Source organism: Anser anser (assembly GCF_964211835.1).
Source record: "Anser anser genome assembly, chromosome: Z".
Taxonomy (NCBI): Eukaryota; Metazoa; Chordata; class Aves; order Anseriformes; family Anatidae; genus Anser; species Anser anser.
Genome location: NC_139723.1, coordinates 69,374,066 through 69,394,009, shown reverse-complemented (window position 1 = coordinate 69,394,009; position 19,944 = coordinate 69,374,066). Strand labels below are relative to the sequence as shown.

General features: G+C 39.2%; 1 protein-coding gene across 2 annotated transcripts in view; it reads right to left on the bottom strand.

Moving 5' to 3' along the window:
- CDC20B (cell division cycle 20B) overlaps nt 1-19,944 on the bottom strand; it is a 36,191-nt gene that overhangs the window by 3,026 nt on the left and 13,221 nt on the right. For both annotated transcript variants that reach the window (XM_083816400.1, XM_083816401.1), the window contains exons 3-11: nt 18,481-18,694; nt 17,008-17,129; nt 14,049-14,148; nt 11,251-11,361; nt 9,341-9,537; nt 8,389-8,483; nt 5,614-5,842; nt 4,353-4,478; nt 3,507-3,624 (exon numbers count right to left, since the gene is read on the bottom strand). In XM_083816400.1, coding sequence (XP_083672526.1) covers nt 3,507-3,624; nt 4,353-4,478; nt 5,614-5,842; nt 8,389-8,483; nt 9,341-9,537; nt 11,251-11,361; nt 14,049-14,148; nt 17,008-17,129; nt 18,481-18,694 — 1,312 coding nt within the window. The remainder of the gene's footprint in view (nt 1-3,506; nt 3,625-4,352; nt 4,479-5,613; nt 5,843-8,388; nt 8,484-9,340; nt 9,538-11,250; nt 11,362-14,048; nt 14,149-17,007; nt 17,130-18,480; nt 18,695-19,944) is intronic.

Genomic DNA, 19,944 nt, shown 5'->3' with positions numbered 1-19,944 from the left:
GTATAAAAAACGCAAGATATATCACAGTTTTACAGAAAGAATGTCTACCACTTTTATCACACCCATCCACAGCAAAGATGGTTCTGCTTCTACTTTATCAGGTTGACATGCTGCACAGGATGTGTAAAGATAGCCTTTTTTATAGAGTACTTTCACATTACGAAAGAACTGAAGGCAGTATTTTCTTTTTAGGGACCAAGCTTTAACTGCCAGTATTGCATTGCACTGCAAAGTAATTTCTGTCAAAGAAAAACATTAAACCTGAACTCATGATTCTCCACTGCATTTACAACATCAGTCTCATCTGCGTTTGGTAACGTCTCTCACTGCTGAGCTTTCCCATCTGGCTGCACATGCCTTGCAGACAGTTTGCAGCTGATCCAACAATCACGAGATAGTGTTTCCAGCTGCTACGTTATTACTGTTAAAAGGATCTTTTAACAGTGATCCCAATGAATAATTTATTGAAATTGAGCACATTTGAGTTTGTCTGCAGTTGTATTAAACTTTGGCAGCTAGATACTGAAAGCCAGAAGCTATCCCAGCCTGGCAGCACAAATAATGTACACAAGGCATTAACCTGGTTATACAAGTATCTCCCTTGGTAGAAGTAACTGACTTTAGAACTAAAGAAAGAAAAACTGTTTCATACTAAACTGAGACTACTGAGATATGTATTTACCTCACTACTCTGCCATATGCCTCCTGTGTGATCTTGCACAATGTCAATGCTAAGGTTTTAGGCACTCAGGGGCACAAGAAATTAGAAGCTTTTCTACTTTTACTTACTGGCTTCTTTGGGTTGATGAGTTACTGACAATCATATAGTTGAGGTCATCACCCACAGGAAAAAAAAAAGACACTTTTGAGACATAGTGTCTCTCATCTAACACAGATAAGATGAACCACATCCTAAAAGGAAGTGTGAAGGTATGAAGAAAGTCTTGGGTGAAGAACTTGAAGGAATATAGATGATCTTTGTACCCACATTCTCCATGAACACAATGGGGAAATAATATTAATCCTCAGAATAATATTATGAGGATAAGCATGTGAAGACCTGTAAGGCCCTCTGACACTGTGGAATTTACCACAATGGTACCTGATGAAGATCCTCAGGAGTGTTGTAGATGGCCAGTCTGCCCTAACTTTGTGAAGCTGCTGCAATGGATTTTTGACTAAAAGGAAGTTTCTGCTGTCCTAGTGCTGAGAAATATGTGTCCCACCTAAGCCTTGTAATCAGAGTTTCAGTACCACTACTAAATTATTTCAGCAGGTATTTTTTTGAGGCTTTGCTCCTTCTTAAAATATTGAAGAGTACACAATCTTTGTTAATATCAAGGACCAGGAGTTTGCAAGCCAGAGATTTCCTTACACTGTCTCCATTCAGTGCCTGTAACAATTCTGAAGGAGGAGTTGCAGATGTGGTCTTTGGAGGCATCCAAAACTATTCACAATACTGACTGAAAACTGATTACTAGTTTCAGTCAAAAAGAAGAGAAGAGAAGAAGGATCAGAAGAAATCAGAAAAGTTGAAATTATTCATTTCCGTATTTTCTGAGTGGAGGAGGCTGGGGTTTTATTTCTATGTTTCAAGATCACATCCAGGTACTTTTCAAAGCAAGTGCATGTTTTGGTTCCTTATGTGTTTTCTTTGGTCTAAAACAACTGTTCTAAGGGGAGGATGTTTACATCCAAAATGCATTTTCTTTCTAGTGAAACTAGAAACTCTAATAGTTCTATCAGAAGCATATCAAAGATGGACTCTGCTATAAAAAGGTTACTATCTGTCACTTGTTATTCTGTTCTGAATATGGTCAGCAATAGGCAATACTAAAGTACTCAGCAATAGTTGGTGCTTCACCTGACCATTTTCAGGATTTTCAGCGTTTTGCAGGATTCGACAATGAAATTCATTTACAATTTATCTATTAATTTCTTTGGGTGTAAGAGTCGTGTGTTGAAGAGTGTTTGAGGCTGATTTTGAACCATGTCATAATCATCCATCAGTGTTTTTTCAGAACATATTTAGATACATTTTAAATTATTTCAAACATTCACTTGCTTACAATAAGTTAGTAAGAGTCTTCATAAGCAGAAATATATCTGTGTAAGAGCAATCTGGTCTTTTTATTCAATAAAATTATTTTCTTTTGCAGGTAAAGTAAACTGAATTCGAAACAGGATGATAACTAACACTCCAGCATCCCCAAGTTAACAACATATTTTACTTATATGGTAAATGTTTTACACCATACACTGTTCTCAAAGGTAAGAGTAGATATAGATTTTCTTTGAAATACTACATTCAAGAATTGAGAAACCTTAATGCAACAGCTAAGACTAATGATCATGTTACTTTCCATATCATTTCTTAGAATATCACATGCAATTATCTTAAGAGCCATAAATATCCCACAAATGAGTAGGGGTAAGGAAGAAAAAGCAGCACAGATAAGCAGCACAACACAAGGATAATCTGTAACCAGATAAACAAATGTCTTAGCTGACCTCTCTTCCTTTTGTCTTTGTTTTGACTATTCTTCAATTTCCCCTTACAGTCTAGTACTGAAGTCAGGTCCCTGGTTCCAAGGACAGCATCCCAGTATAGCACACATCAGAAATGTAATAAATGCCCTCAAATGTAATAATAGGGTATAAAAAGCATTTGTAAATATCAACTATGTCTGTCAGGTTAAAAATGCAAAGCTTCTTTTGTTATATCTTGTCAATGAGTGTGAAAACCAACCATACTTGAGAAAATCCAGCCAATGTGCAAATCTGTGTTTTCCTTTTAACTTCAGATTGTCTGCTGGATCACTTCAGCTAACACTGGAACAAGTAGAATGCAATGTATCCGACTGACAGCAAGCACCAGCAACAAAAAAGGCTTAATGTCAAAAAACAACTGTGATATGTAGCACTACAGCTTCATGGACCAATACAGAGCTGTAAGGGAACTCCACTGCACGTCAGCATGGCACAAGGGAAACATGCTGCACTACATTGCTCCACAGCCAAAATCATTAACTAAAACTCAGACATAGAGATTTATTTCAAACTTCATTTGGAAGCTGGTTCAGTATCCCGGCATGACCAGCTGGAAAACTGAAGACCCTCTTCTGGTTTGTTTTATCTAGAATACCATCAGCCTACAATATACTGGAAGCAACACTCAGTCCAGGCCTAGCAAACCTTAGGGAGAAGACATCCCCAACATCCTGCACCTGGGGTGGCCTTAGAAATGGTAAGAGAACCCCGTCATTAAAACCAAGGAATTTTACATAAGCAACTTACACCATTATCTTAATAAGTCAACCTTTACAATTCCATGCATCAGAATTCTGTGAATGAATGTGTGCATGTAGGTAGTGATAGCAAGTGTGGGCGACTCCTCTTTTTAACTTTATTTTACTTAAAAGTATAAGGTATGCATTTGTGAAAACATTGATTAGACAGGAAGATAGCTAACTTAAATAGTTAAAACTATTAACTGAAATACTTGCCATAGAGTTCCGATGAATTGACAAGCATGGGATACTCCCATATTTTCATCTGATTTCCAGGAAGGCCTTGTCCAGTCATCAGTTCACTGGTTTTGAGTAACCAGAGCAAGGAACAAATCTATTGCAATTCAAAATTCTGTTTTAGTTTTCAGAAAGGCTCGACATACACCATTCAGTAGATCTGAAATGTTATCTACAATATTTAAACAAGCTGAGAAGTAGCCCCAACAGAATATTTACTTATTTAGAAGGATCTTTTCATTTCTCGCAATACTTCAAAGCACAGCTGTTTTATTGTCTAGATGTGGTAATAGCCTATCAGTGTAAAACCAAAGCCCTTTAAACACATCTTCAGCTAAGTTGTCACAGCTCCAGGAATATCAACAGTTATGCTGCTTTATTCCAGCCGACAATCTGTTCTTCTGTCTCCTAATATTCAAACTCCAGAGACTGATGTTTGCCCTCTGACTCCTAGGCCTCTCCCTACACCAGCACTCTGGGATGTTTCCTTCCCACTCAATGTTCTCTCCTCATGAGAGTTTTGGCCAAAACCATCATTGTCACTAAGGAAAAGAAGATAAAAAGCGTCTGGCTGTGAGACCACCTCCTCTTCAAGTACTTCTGTGTGGAGACAGAAGTGGTGAATTAAAAACAACAAACTGCTTCTGAGTCCAGCCATACACTGCGGTGCTGAATGTAGCACAATGCTACAAGAAGCAGATCCAGAGAAAATCCTGCTGTTCCTCTGTCCGCAGAACCACCCTCAAAGTCAGTGGGAGTGTGCCAAATGAGCACAGCTATACAAGAAGAGCATAGCCTAAGCATGCAGACATTTCATCATTTCACCTGAGAATCTGTAGCTGCACTTTGGACGATTTTCTCACGGTTTATGTCCCAGACACGCAAAATCCCATCTTTCATTCCACCCCCTGTAGCAAGGACTTTGGACTGCCAAGGACACCAGTTCATAGCCTGAAAAAAAAAAAGAAAAAAAAAAAGGAAAAGAAAACATATGCCAGAACAGACTAGGAGGTTAGCTCAAAAAACAGAAAATAGATTTTGCTTAAAAGCCTAACTGGAAAAATGAACTGCAACAAGTACCCATAATGTATCTTTTTTTTTTCCACCCTATATCATTCTCCTCCTTCCATATACACACAGAATGTAGGATCCCAAACCTCCGAGCATTCCTTCCTTTGCCATTGCTTCACTTTAGCACACACTCCATCACACATGCCCATTAAACTCTAGCTTCTCTGCTTCCCCTTCACAAGTCACAGAAGTACCAGAAGAAGCCAGCAGAATACAGTCTGACTTACTGTCTTAAAAAGCCATCACAGAAGCTTCAGCAACATGGCTTACAGGACTTAAAAGAAAGATGATCTCTCCTGAGTTATTTCCTCAATATGCCTAAGGCCAAGTCTCTACCTGAAGAAAAGCTACCAAGAAGTGATTTCTACCTATTTCAATAACCTTCTCTAACCCTTTAACATCAGTGCTTCAAGCCAGACACGGAATTTTCTGGGAGGATTAACAGTTCATAAATGCTAGACTTCCCCTTACTGCTGATACGTGTCCTCTCTCCCTCACAGATTGGGACTTTATAAAGTCGAAGAATCTAAATTGTCCCATTTCCAGTTTCTCAGTTCAGATCCTTTGCTACCAGCAATCATAACCTGAAATGAGAATATCATTGGGAGGTCAAAAGAAACCTCACATTTAAAATAATTTCAGCAGAAGGAAGTTCTGAGAGACTTTTCCAGAACTCCTATTATTGAAAGGTCTTGTTTGGTAACTTTAAGTATTGTGCCACTGAAGTTTTCTGCACAGGATGGAGGAGAGGAGCAGGCTGTAGGTTTCATTGCTGTTTGATATAATATTTACAAAGGCCTACTAATTTGGTAACATTTCCTAATCAATCAAAGCACTAGCAAACTTATCTGCATGAGAACTGGTCTTAAAATTAACTGCATCGCAGTCAGGGGAGAAGAAGCTAACAGAAATCCAAAGAAACTGAAATAATCTGAAAAATTCCATAACTGTTTACATCAACAACACAATTTCATGAGATCAAATACAGAAAAGAAGATGTTCCTCCTCCATATACCTTAACTGCTGAAGAATGAGGTATGGTCTTCAATGGCTGTGACTGCACTTTCACACCAGGGTCACTAGGCCAGATATTCAACGTACCATCATTAGATCCACTTGCGAGCAATTGGTCGGTTAGTGACCATTTCAGGCTGCAAATGCTTTGTTTGTTTTGGCAAAGAGTCCCAATGTGGTGCTGAGCAACCCGAACATCATGATGATGAATAGATCCTAGTCGTGAACCACTGTAAATGAGAAAAAGACAGCTTACATTTAACATTAAAGACAGCAATCTACCTCATCATATTCATGTTTCTTCAGTGGTTTCAGAAGCAAACCACATCAGAGTAAAGCACGCATGCAGTACAACAGTACCGGGGTGGCTGACAACAGAAAGGGACAAAGCGTCTGCTCAGAACCAGACAGGCGAAATACCTGCTCTTCATCATGGTTTTCATTTGCCTGAATCCATATAGCAAAGTATGCCTGCTTGTTCAACACTTGACCACTCAATGTAAACTCTTTACTGTTCTTCAAAAAAAGTATTTTTGCAACATGAATTTTGCCAAGGCCGGATGTGACTCCACACCCAACAAAGAGGCAGTGTAAAACTGCACTGGCCTGGGAAAAGGCTTACTAGTCAGCACCACTGTGTTCTTCTGCTCTGTCCCTCCTCTTGGCCTCTTTCTCTTTCCCTCTTCCAGGTTGAATGAAAGTCTGCACCAGTCACCTCTACCTGTCACAGCATATTTCCCCTCTCTGACTGACATTGCTACACTAGTTACCTGTTAGGAAATGGGTGCGTGGTTTTATCTGTCCTGAGGGTCCACTCCCTCAGGCTATGCTCTCCCACGGGTACCATGGCCAGAACAGTCAGTCTACCAAAGGAAGAAAGAAATACCCCGTCTGGAAGCACAGCTACTGTTACAGTTTATCTCCTGGATGTGGGTTTTACTCATCAATGGTTACTGCCTTTCTAAGGATATTACCTACATTAAACATATACCAAAACAATAGAGCCTCCTGCTGGAAATTAACATTTCCTGTTCTGATGACACTGAAAAAATCAGTAAATTCAATACCTACTTTCTGGGTATCTGAGAAACAGGTGTCTGACATTACTGCAATAGATTCATTTCAGGCAATAACGACTGGAGACCTTCCCATACTGACTCTTAAAGATTTCTCAGATGCCAGTAGAGTGATTTGGAAGCTCTAACAATGCACAAAGTGACTGATTGCAAGAAAAGCCACTCTATTGTGCTTGGATTACCTACCTGCCAAGCTCTTGAAGTCTATAAAAGCCTGAAAGATTCCAACCAAGTAGTGCACCAGTGAATATTAAGCACATCTTTATGGAAAATACCTATAAATATACGTAGCAGTATATGCATTATATGCAAAGGCATGATCATTTCCCTCCTGAAGACTTATACAGATTTTTCCTCCTAAATAATAAGCATAAGTTCTAACTGAAAGAGATGAACTGAATGGCCAAATTAAGGTTTTCAGTGATTGTAGTGGTAGGAGTGGGAAGGAGCTTGGCTCCTGAGAATCCTGTTTGAAAATAAAGTTTTTGATTTGGTATAATAAGAAATCAAAATTATTTGTTTTTGACACAGAAGATAGTATCTGTTTTGCTAAAGACAAATAGAAACTAATAAAAATCTGGGACAAGTTAATTTCTGGTACTGACATTTATTTAGAGGTTCATTATTTTGACGATGTGTTGTTGGGCAATTTTTAACCACAGGAATTAGTGTGCAATCCCAAAGTATCAGTTGTTGATATTGAAGTTTTCTGTAAGAATTCTGCTTTCATTTTAGTTATAACGAATACACATCCATGCCTTTTTTTAAAAAAAATTATACGGATTATTTTAACTGTGCAGTAATGAACTGGTCAGGTTCAAACCTAAGAGAAATCTGTTAATCTGAACCTAGACTATCAACAATAACTGTAGTTCACAGATTCATGTTGAATTTTATAATCCTTTTCCACTCAGAAAGATTTGTAATGCTTCTGCTGCTTTCACTCCTTTGGCCAAGCTGAAATGCACATTGAAACTAATCATTACTGTAACGAGGTTATGCCACTTGGCATTGGCAGGTGTTGAAGCTACACCCTTGTAGCTTAACCCACCCGCAGTACCTACTTCTGCAAGAGCCACAGCATTTTATTAACTGATTTTATCTGGCATCCTTGTACCTCACTCCACCTACCACACCCAATACAATCAAAAGCCACAGCATCATATGAAATCAAAATAAAACTACCTCTAGTGTTCTTACCAAGAGATACTTTCATTTTGAGGTTAACAATAAAGTTAGTCAACCTTTGCTATTGTTTCTGTGTTGCTATGTAACTGAAAAGATTGGCGCTTCCATGATATCAATGGAGCCTAAGCTACGGGCCCTCTCCTTTGCATAGAGTAGGCTATGATTTTTGAAGACCAGACCCACTGGAGACACCACCATTTAGAGCTCAGGCTCTTCACAAAACTAGAACCATAGTCTCCACATCCCAGTGAGATTCTGCAAGTACTGACAGCTTCCTTGAAGAGTGAGAAACAAAGACTAAAGAGGTGGGCTAAATTCCCTTTGGCTTCTTTCCTGCCATGAAGGAAACCTACATATTATTCCTGCAAAGGCCGTTAAGTCACAGGATGTATCACCTATAAGCAAAGCCAACAAAAACAACTAAAATGAAAGCCTGACACTTAGCTTAGACACTTGTCTAAGTGAAAGCATCAGGATTCTCCTGGAAATATGTCTTTCTGGACACCACTCACCTGCTCAGAATATAATGATTCCAGCTCAGAGCACCAACTACAGACAGGTGACCAAACATATTTCTCAACCTCTTTTTGGTCTCAATGTCCCACAGCTGCCAATTCAAAACAATCAAAATAAATACAAATTTAAGAGGAAATGTATACACATATATATATTGTTCTCATAATTTGTTTGCAGGTAAACCACTGCCCAGTTCTAGTTTGACATATGGACAACTTCAAGTTCATTTATTTCACAACTAAGACAAGAAGGAGTATTTCCAAATTTTACTGTAAGAGAATGTGCACCTCTGAGATTAAAGCTATTTATTTACATGGCAGTGTTTGGAAGTGCGTGTTCGAAAGCACTGGCCTTCAGTACCTTCAGACTGCTGACTCAGAATTGCAGCAGGTAGATCGCCATATTTTCTAGCATCTCAGCCAAGGTCAAAAAAACCTTTCAATAACAGAACTGCTCCTTAACAGCAGACTGAGGTGTATGGGTATAATCAGACTGAAGTCAAATTCATGTGTGTGTGTGTGTGTGAATCCATAAAGAGAATTTTAGCTGAAGTTCTAAAGGCATCTGTCGCTACTGGAGTGATCTTTGCAAGAGATGTACAAGAAAGAATAGGCTGTGCTGAGAAAAAATAATTTAGAGTTCCTCTTACTGTTGGAAAAAATCTGACTCTCTCTGAAAAGCTGAGTCATTAATTCAGTCACCAGCTCTTTAATAACTTCAGAGGCTCCATTTGGATAATACTGGACAGCATTTACTTATTCAATAAAGCACATGATGATATAGGATAAGTGCTAAATTTTGTCTCCAGCAGGGTTTTTCTGTATTTCAGCCAATCTTTCTGTTTTGTTTCAATTAAAAAATAAAAATAAAAAAAATACGATACGCATTGTCTTATGGGTATTTTAGCTGGAAATGGAGAAAAGACTGAAAAAGTAAATTATTAAGTACTTGCACTTCTCCATCACTAGTGCCAACTGCAAGGCAAGTTCCTTCTTTTATCCAAGCCAGAGATGAAATGTACTTGGAACAGGAATTCAAATCAATGCTTTCAATGCCTTGAAGAGTTCTTCCATTCCAGATGTGTGCAGCAGGTCCTACAGCAAGAGCAATGAGATTTTCAAGGTTCCAGTCCAGTATGTTTAGATCTAGAAGAAAGGTACTAAAAATCACTGTAAGAAGGTTGTACGTAAGGGATGGGAGAGAAGTACATAGTTTGGGGAAGAGAAGGTGTTGTTGTTTTGTTTATTTTTTAATAGCTATGGGAAAACTTCAGGACATTGCTTCTATGAAACCATTACTAGCTAGTGTTCGATGAAGACACCAAATGAGAACTAAACGAAGGAGAGTATTTCTAACAAGCCAAGGTCTTCATCAGGCTAGTGTCCACAAACTGGTATGCTTGTACAGCAGAACATGACTGATAGATTCCTCATTATATTTTCTGCATCTATCACACTCCATTTTGGATGCTCACATCACTCTAATTTCTGCCACCAGAAATGAGGGTTCTTCATCACCAGCTACAGATCCCAAAACATTCTTGTTTCAAGGTAATTCATGTTAATAAGAAAGACATAGAAGAGAATACATATGCTATAGTCTCTCCTATGTCCTTGAGCTAATGTTAACATTTATGTTGTAAGTGACAGAAGAAAAATCCAGAAACAAGTTAGGGAAATTCTGATCCTCACCTGCAGAGCCAGCTCAGCAAGTGAATGCCGGAAATACCGTTTACATTGCCCCTGATGCTGGGTGCACTATAGATCCTGGCAAGGCAAGTCACTACACTGATTAGCTTCAAAACAGCCTGCTATGTCAGACAGGGCAGAATGACTTGGTATACAACATTTAATACCAACACAGGACTCTTTCCCTTGTCTAACGGAAATCCTCAGCTGTCCATTTATGGCAGCTTAAAAGTAATTTTACAAGACCCTTTAAGAATATTGTTACCACAGTCCAAGGTCTGACATCATATTCTGATAACTAAAATCACTCTAAAGCACAGCTGAATCTATCAGTCAGCTGTTTGGTTAGAGTCTTGGTTGCTGCAGTCAGAAATAAGTATTAAGAAATCACTTCCAAAGACTACCTATGCTTATTCTTGGGACACACTTTGTGCATAATCAGTGTAAATCATCCAGGTAGAAATCCAGCCTCAATCTGCATGCAAACAAACCTTTGTCCTGCTCACAGATTTACATCTAAAGAACGCTTGTAAGGACATGTTAAAAGTTAAAATAAAATAAACAACACAGGGACACTTTTTAACACTTTCACATACAGGGTTGTTAGAATGTCAGAAGTGTTAAAACATATTTGGTGCTGTAGACCAGAAATCCATGCATGTTCAGGTGTAACTTGTGTATGTTAAATTTTTGCCTGTACATCATCAAACATGTAAGTGAGAATTTAGTTCAGAAGGTATCTGTCATCTAAACCATAAACAACATCAATGATGTCTCCCTAAAACAAGAGATTTCAAAGTCTTCTCAATAAAGTTACTGCTGTATTGACAGTCTGCTAGACATCCAAAGCTGGTATCTGAAATGTCCTTAGCTTAATTAATAAGCAGGGATAAGTATATTGGTTTGACTTGAAAGCTGTATTGATACCTATTGCTGAAGAAAGCTGCATGAGATTTAGGTGATACTGATTCCAGGGTTTGATCAGTCATCTCTACATGCTGGGTCAGGCAGTTTTCAAAGGTGAATTGTTTTAAGAAAAATTACATTGTGCATAAGCCTTGGAGAGTTTCCATTTGATCTGAAGGGGACACACACTTCCCATCTTTCTTGAAGAATACATAAGTATTTCCAACCTCTGCAAAAGCCTTTGAATAGAAGAAAGTAACTTACAGTAATCATTGCGCAAACCAGCAATATGAAGCCTCACTTCTGGCTCCAATGGCATGGGTGGCTTCATGGTGGTAACAGCTCTAAACTCATTCTGTGTCCTTTCTTGGCATCCTGTATTTGAAAATTCACCATGCACAGTTCAGTAATGCAAAATACCACCAGTTTTTCTCATGCCTAAGCCTTTCACACTCACTATATTAGTCTGTCCATGGTCCACAGCAGTCCAGAAGGGTTTGATTTACCCTGTGTAGGCCAAAATACTGCACACAAAAGTAGGTGAAAGCCGCCTTTTAACAACTCTTTCAAATCTCCATGGATGTAATCTGCTAGAGTGGAGAACAGGGTCCACTATATTTTATTTAAGTTGTCTCACAGCTCAGTGCAGAACATGGTTCATTTTGTCTTTGGTTAGCTTTCTGTCGGAAGTTGTTAGTACCAGTTCATATGGACTCTCCCACCTTAAAACCCTCTCAGACAGCAACTAACCTTTTTGCTTTCTGATGTTAATCTCACATTAAAAGGTCTCTCCCACCAACACCTAACCACAGGAAAAGGTTTTTAATGCACACCCACTTTGATCACAGCACCCTAAGCTTGTGACAATACAAAAATGAGAAACAAAAGCAATAGCTGTAAAAAACAGGTATGAGCAAGCAGAAGAGTCAGCCATTGTGGTCATTGTCTATGGTATGCTGCAACAACTGCTAAGCATCGTAGAAAAAAGGCCGGATCATTAGCACCATGAATCACTTAATGCTACATCTTTATGAGTAAGAAATTATCTTTCTGTAATATGCAGAACAAAGAGCTGGAGACTCATATTTCTGCACTTTCCTCTATATATTGACTTCATTTTTGAACTATTCTCCAGAGAGGTATACTTAGAAAAAATGCCAAAATCTTCAGGGGCAGAATACATTATCTACCTTGACAACTAACCTTTTCTGTTCAAAACAAAAGTCAACACTCACAAGTTTTTGCACTCTGTAACATAAACACATGCATTATCATCCCGTACAGAAGTCTTATCAATGACAAATTGTGGAGAACATTTCACACAGTCCTTTCCTACTTTGTCCTCAGTCTTCCCTAATCCAAAATGAGTTTCTGCCAAACAACTGTTTCTCCTCTCAACTGTAGTACCTCCCCCCTAAATGAAGACTGTAGATTAGCAAGAAGTAGGCCACAGTGATTTTTTTCCAGATCTAAAAGTTTGTGGAATTAAAAAATCAAGCAGGGTTGCAGGAACAACTGAGTGTGAGACCTCGCTTGCCCTATGCAATACGTAATACTCCTTTCTAACACTAAAAATGGTCTGATATCACTGAAATGAGATTTGTCTGTACAGCAATATATATTTCTAATATCTAGATTTTTGGTTATTTTTTGAAAATTTGCTGTTTCTGAACCCAGACAAATAGGGCAATTAAGGAAAACTATAGCACTTAATTATAACAGTTGGAGAATGACAACTTTTGACACACTTTGAAAATGATTTTCTTCTTTAATATTGGTAGCTGGCATTAAGGATTGAGATAAAAAGGATGAAATCATCTCTGTAACTCATTTAGCTTTCTCTTCTCTCATGAGCAATTTATCTAGCCCAAACTCATATTGATATGATTTCAGCTCTATTCACATATGTCCATATACGGACATGTGAATGTGCATAACAGACTTTCTTATTAGTGGAAATTAAGCTTTATTACACCATTTTGTGTTATTTTGCCTGAGTACTAGAAGATTATCACTGGCTTTTGATAGGATTTCGGGTCTCAAATGCTTATGTCACTTCTCAAAACGAGACTCAGGAAGAGGTAAGTAGTCAGCACTGTCGCATAAGACCACTTGATCAACAAGTAGGTATGTAAAATAAAACCCAATATTCCTGACACCTATATTCATTTGCCATTAAGAAAAAAATAACTGTGACTAATCCCTATACTGTTGCTATAGACTGCTCTGAACCGAGTTTTATTTGCATGGAAAAGAGTAACAAAGGAATATATACCAGTCTATTACATGCCCCCAGACTTCTTCCACATGAGCTGAACTTCAGACATATAGAGGTTGTTTCTCACAGTTTTTAACATGAGCATGAATCAATCTCTGAATGGAAAGAGTCCAGCACAGAAATAGCCAGATCACCAAAACAAATTACCTAAGACAGAACACAGTAAAATTTTGGTTTGGTATCTAATAAACTGTTGCATACGCAAAAAACCTCTGGGAATATCTGTATTATTTGACAGATTAGATTCTCACATCTCACCTGGCTTCCAGTCATTCACACTTTCTGTATGCTCATTCAGTCCTAGGATATTTTTGGAGTGAACTAATCAACTCCCAATCAGATGAAACCAGAAGCAATGCTAGGGACAGTCTGTTCCAGCTACCTTTCCCTACAGGTAGGTGCAACAAGATTCCACCATCTTTGCATGTTTTAAACTCTCATGTACCCAGCAGTCCATCTGATACTTATCACATGCCCTGTATGCAGCACAGTCTTACAATATTTCACATATCTGAAACTCAAAAGTCAAAAGGAATTAATGTGTCTGATTGTGCCCAAAGGAGAACCAGGTAAAATACTAGGTGTTAACCACAATGGAAGAAGTGGGTGCTATTCCTTCAAAGGCAGTGGGAACTGAAGGAGAAGTAGCCTGAAGCAGTGTAAATCTCAGCCACTTTATATTATTCTGTAACACTTTTTGGAACAGATGTTTTTTTCATAGTAGATGCAGCCTGCTCTATCTTCCTGCTCCATGTGCATGCTATAGTGGAACACAGAAACATACCTTTCCAGATGCAACTGCTATTTTCACAGGCCTTCATGTCTACACTTTCGACGATGCTACATCCAACCTCCTGGATCACTGGAAGCTGAGTAGAACATTTCTGCCAATACATTGAAGTGAAAAGATGATTCAGTGAAGAAATGTAACAAAAAGTATATTTAAATATAATGGATAGCATAACACCAATCAAAGGACTCAATATTATTTACATAAAAGCTTTAGAACAACTTAACTCTTGGATGGGAGGTCAGTAAAAAATACACAATACCACTGTCCAAATCATATGCTCTGGCTAGAGTTATCTTTCCTTCCATAAAACACCAATTCACTGCTAACAATCATACAAATTTTAATAAAGCTGTTTGAACAAGGCCATCTTACCAGTGGAAAAGTTCTTAGGCCCTGTATGTGTACATATCACCTACTAAAACTTACTGCCTTCTTGCCCTCTTTTAATTTGTATTGAGCTAATTTTACCAGCTCACAATGCTAAATTTTCTACATGTAGGCAATATGTCTGATGCCTAAGGGTTGCTGATCAGTTTTGTGATGCATACATTGCAGGGTCATTGATTCCAACAGGAAACTTACTAGAGTCCTCGCTCAGGCCAGGGTCCCACCGTCTGGACACCATGATCCCATTTCTTAAACCAGTATTACAATTTGAATCCACAGGTGCTAAAAATATAAACAGGGTGTCTCAGAGGAATAAGAATTTTTTATAATACTCTCCTCTCCTTGGGTGTCAGAGAAACAGATAATGCAGCAGAAAAAAATAAGAAAAGGGAGATCTGAACTATTATTGCAACTCTTCCCTTCTTCAAAAAAAATAGGTTAGGCCCTATTTAGGTTTAGGCAAAATCAGGTAAAGGGTCGGATCAGTCCCATGGGATATGAATCCCTACACCAATCTCTAATAATATGCATTTCTTCACAATGTTGTTTCACTCAACTGAACACTCTGATGTTAGTTGTCTGGTCTGTAATTCATTATTTACAGTCAGGTGGAAGTGCAGCTGATGTTTTTACCAGCCACTCAGTATGGTCTTTCTCCAATGTCTGTGAAATCTATCTTTCCAAACACATCCAGTGTTACTCTTCTTCAAAACCCTGTTGTAATCATGATAAGAAATGTCTTAAATAAATATAACTGGAAAAAAAGTTTAGATTTTTATATATCCCATCTGTTCTACAGCAAGCCTTCAGCTCTGAGAGACACTTTCTGCATGATTTACATAGACAACTTGGCAGAAAGCTAATCAGATTGCTTGGATCTGTGTCCCTCTAAAAAAAGTACAGACATTTCTATGGAAAACCTATTGTGTGTACAGGAAAGTAATCTTTTGGCCCACAAGGAGACCACACACATATACTGGAATGTGAAAAGATTTTATCCCACAATGTTATCTCAAAGACCCCCACACCACACTTACAGGAAGTTATTGTGGTCCTTGATGTAAAGCTCTGAATATCTTAGTTCTAACTCAACTTCTGATGTCAGTCACAGTATAATACTGTAGAGATGAAAGACTGACACAGAAAAGTGAAAACAACAGCATGCACAGTCATCTTTAAAAACGCATTGAAATTTAAGAAAGCAAGTATGTTTTACAAATATTACTTCATAGAAAGTTTTTACCTTCTCACAAAAAGGCTTTATTAAATTTCTTTGCGAAGAAATATTACTTTGTGAAGGAAAGTGATTGCCCTGAAAAACAGGTTTCCCAGAATGATGTAAAAAGCATGGGTCCTTTTGCAACATTCAATGACCTTCGTGAGTACAAGTATTAAAAGAAAACAACAAATAAGCCTGTTAGCCCAGCTATTCTGATACTAATTCTTCTTCTCGGAAGTTGATCTTGACAGCCTCATAAAAATTTCTCTATAATATTAATAAAAAATTATAAACCAGTACAAGCAAGGACATTGAGTATGCAGCTATGAAGCATCCTTACTCAACAGTTATAGTCAAAATGCAATCACTTGAAAACAGCTGTCATGGTCTTCAGTACTGATCTTACAACTGGTGCAATCAAGAAAAAGAGAGTACCGGTCAGGAAGAAGCATACTGACTGACCATAAGTTTACAGCTTAATATACAAATAGTTGCAATCAGATAGGACTAAAATCAGGAGGTAGCTTTGAGTGTAATGTTACAGTAATAATTTTTACTAACACAGATAAGTATCACTGTGATTCACATGACAAATCAATTTTCAAGTAGTTAGCAGAAATGGATGGGTGTCTGGTGTAGAGGTTTATTAAAGGTGACCAAAAAGCAGCAGATAAAGCCTACAGAGAAAAAAACTGTGTCAGTGTACACTAGCAAAAAGGAATGGATATAGTGCACAGCAATAAAAAGCAGCACCAAAATGGGAGGAGATCTGAAGTCTTCATATCACATGTAGAGATTTCTTGTGTTCATTCATCTTTGGCCAAGAATCATTAAACATTACTACCTAGCCTTTGAATTTCCATTGTCATGATAAAAAACATTATTCACAGAAAGCTATTTTTTGGCTATTTTTTATACCATCTCATACTGTTTACGTGACCAAAAGAACCGCAACATCCTGCACGATTGAAGAAATGATCTTCTTCATGCATAGTGGTAATTAAGCATCTGAAAAACTGAGTCATTTGTGGTCTTTATGCGCGTTTTTTATAATATAGGTTTTCCCTCTGAGGTCACAAATGCATCTTGAGGGCTTCATTAACTTGGTTTCAATTTTAGTTTGCAGGACGATAGGCTGACATCATTTGTTCATCAAACAAATGATGAAGCTATTGTTCCTGTCATCTTTTTAGCAGACGTTTCCTAAATGGACCTCTTCTTGTTAATGTTCTCCGTCTTAATAAGGCAGCATCTGCACAACAGGTTCCAGGCTAAAGATAAGGTTAGAGAACACATCAGGAAAGCAAATATCCTACCTGTGCATTTTAATGTTGCATTACGTACCTGTTTCTTTCCCATTTTAGTTCTCCTATTATTTCTCCATCCTAAGCCTTCTGCAGTGTGACTGCAGGGTAGAGTCACAGCACTTTTCCTCATGAAGAGTTTCTTAGGCATCTGAGGTGTCACTGAGAAAAAAATAATTTTAATGGAAACATTTTACTCAAAACCATACATAGGGGTATTGTCTAGAACTTTTCAGAAAAGCATTTATTTTCTAGCAGCAATATTCTCAAAGCCGACTGGCACACTAAGTGGGACAATACAAACGCTGGCATTTGAGCTAGTCAGTCTGCTCTCCCTTTCCTTCAATGTCAAGGAAAAGAAACAGACGCTTCTACAGCACTATTCATCTTGTCCTAAAAGAGACATCTAAAAAAAGATCGGATTGGTCACTCCCTTTATAAACAGTCTATATTTACTTCTATAACTCATATCCATTCACTGGCTACACCAGAACCTACTCCATACAAAATCAAAGTCTGATTTCCCACAGCCGTAAAGGCTTTCACCACTGATGGTGGCGAGAACATGCAGTACTTTCTGCTGTAGAAACTGAAGCAAGGAAAAATTTAGTTTAGAACACGAATTCAGCTTTAGAACGTGAATTTCCCAGAGCTGGGCATGCACTATGACCACACTGTCGAAGAGTTGTGGTACTCTGCTCAGCAGAAGATAGAATGGCACTTTGTCTCCAACAACCATGGCCTCATAGGAATACATCTGGAACAACAAAAAGCATCTTCTATTTGCTTTCTAAAGATTTCCATTAATAATTGTGAAATGTGCCTTGTTCAGTTTCCTTGCTCTTCCAGGAAACTCTTCTAGTACATGCAGCCTGTAAACCCTTCTCATTTTCCTTTGCCACTGCTGGACGTGGGAGTGAGTTCAAAGGCTTATTTAGTCTTTCTTCAGCTCCCTCTGTTGTTGATGGAGAGAAACAGCCTCTTCCAGAGTCAGTTCTCCAGACCAAATCAAAGTCCTGAAAGTATGATCTGTGCTCTGAATGACAAACAAGCCTTCCCCTAAGGTGTGTTGAGGATAAGTGTCTACTGGCAGACAGGACTTTTGTCAGTACCTGTAGCCTTAGATATTGGAGGGGAAACTAACACAAGGCACACTTCTCCTTCAGTGGGTCATCACAGAGTGTACACATCACCACATCCAAGCATGCAGGCTGGTCCAAGTTCTGCAGATGCAGCCAGGTCTGGGGTAGCCACGTGCAAGGCAAAGGAAAAGCAGAAGGAAGGAAAGCAAAGAAGTATGGGCCTGGCTTTCCTCTCTTTCCATGTCAGCAGTGTAATTCTGCTGAAAGGATGCTGGCCCTGAGCTCACTCTGCCTGGGAAGTGCTACACAGACTGCTGCTGCTGCACAACGCAGTAGCCACAGCCCTTGTCCACTGGGACGCGGGGAAACCCCATCCCACAAAATTCCCTGCATGCTGCCATCCTATATGTGAAAATAATTCTTTGCCTGACCTGGAGTCTTCCCAGGTGTGTTGGTGGGCTGGGCCCCCCCGAGGGCACTACGGTGGGCCCTGCAGGCCCCGCGAGGCTCCTCAGCGCGGCCTCCTGCGTGCAGCTGCTGCCATCTTGTGACAATAGGGCTGCTCGCCACCGGGCCCCTGGCTACCAGCTTCCTCGTAATGGAGCTCTTAAACCTCGAGTACGCGGTCCTCTCTGAGGTGGCGGCCTGCACAAGTGGAGGGAGCCAAAACACCAGAGTCAGTCAGCGCTTAACATTGCTCTGTCCCTTCACGCTGTTTCAAATCTGCGTGGGCTCAGCCCAGCTCTGAGCAGCAGGCCATGGCAATGGACATGCGGGTGGCTGCAGACGTTACCTGGGTGAAGACATGCTTGGCCTGGCCTCTGCAAGGCAAGGGCAGCCTCCAGGGCCATGGCCCCACTTCACACACAGGCCAGGGCCGCCGCTGGGTTCCCGTGGATGCTGGCCACGGGAGTGCATCACGACAAGCTGGGTGTTTGCCACCCACTACTGGCCCCAGGAGCACACAGCAGAGCTTGAACGGACTGTGATCAGCATTAACTAAATTAAGATGTACTACAGATCTCTACATTAGGACGAAAATGTCAGAGAGCTCAGATGAGCAACTTTTTACACCGTCACAGGTGTAATTAGTGTAAATTCAATTACTTGCTTGTGAACAGGTTCAGCTAATGACAAGGTAAAGAAGATTACTCTGGACACAGCAAGTGATGGGATTTACTTTTTCCACATCACACAGGAGAAGCAGCAACTCTCAACTGCAGTAGAGTAACACAGGAGTTGTTCAAAGCTAGGAGCAGTCACAACTTCTAAGTAGTTGATCAGCACAGTATTTACCTTTCCACAAAGAAATACTCAAAGAAAATGAAGTAAGGAAGTTAAGAATTCAAGGGATCTAAGTATAAAAGATAAGTACGTGGTGAGGAAAAAAATATGGAGAAAGAAAAGGAAAAGGAAAAGGAAAAAATCCTAGTTAGGTAAGTAACCTTGAATCATTTGACAGTGATATCAGATAGAGACAATAGACAGAAACCTAAATAAGGGCTGACAAAATGTTAGGTAAAACTTGAGAAGCCTGAAGAGCAATGAATACAAGGACATAACAAGTGCCATAACTGGTCCCTATTTCTGTAATAATCAGAAATGAAGATGCAATTCTTGTCACAGTCACAGAGAAAGCCTGCAGCACAGAAGAAAACCAAATTTGTATCACTCATGCACTAGGATACAGCACTGACCTTTGAAAGACCCGAGACATTTTCAGATGTTTAGTTTAGCATCTTTGGGCTGGTCTCTCATGAGATAAGAGCATTCAGCAAACCTGTCTTAGCTGTTTGGAACCAGGCTGGTTTTCTGATCTTTTCCCAAAGAAGGACTTAGCACATTTCTGATTTCTGAACCTTCTCACCGCCAGCATGCCATGCTCATGGTGTTAT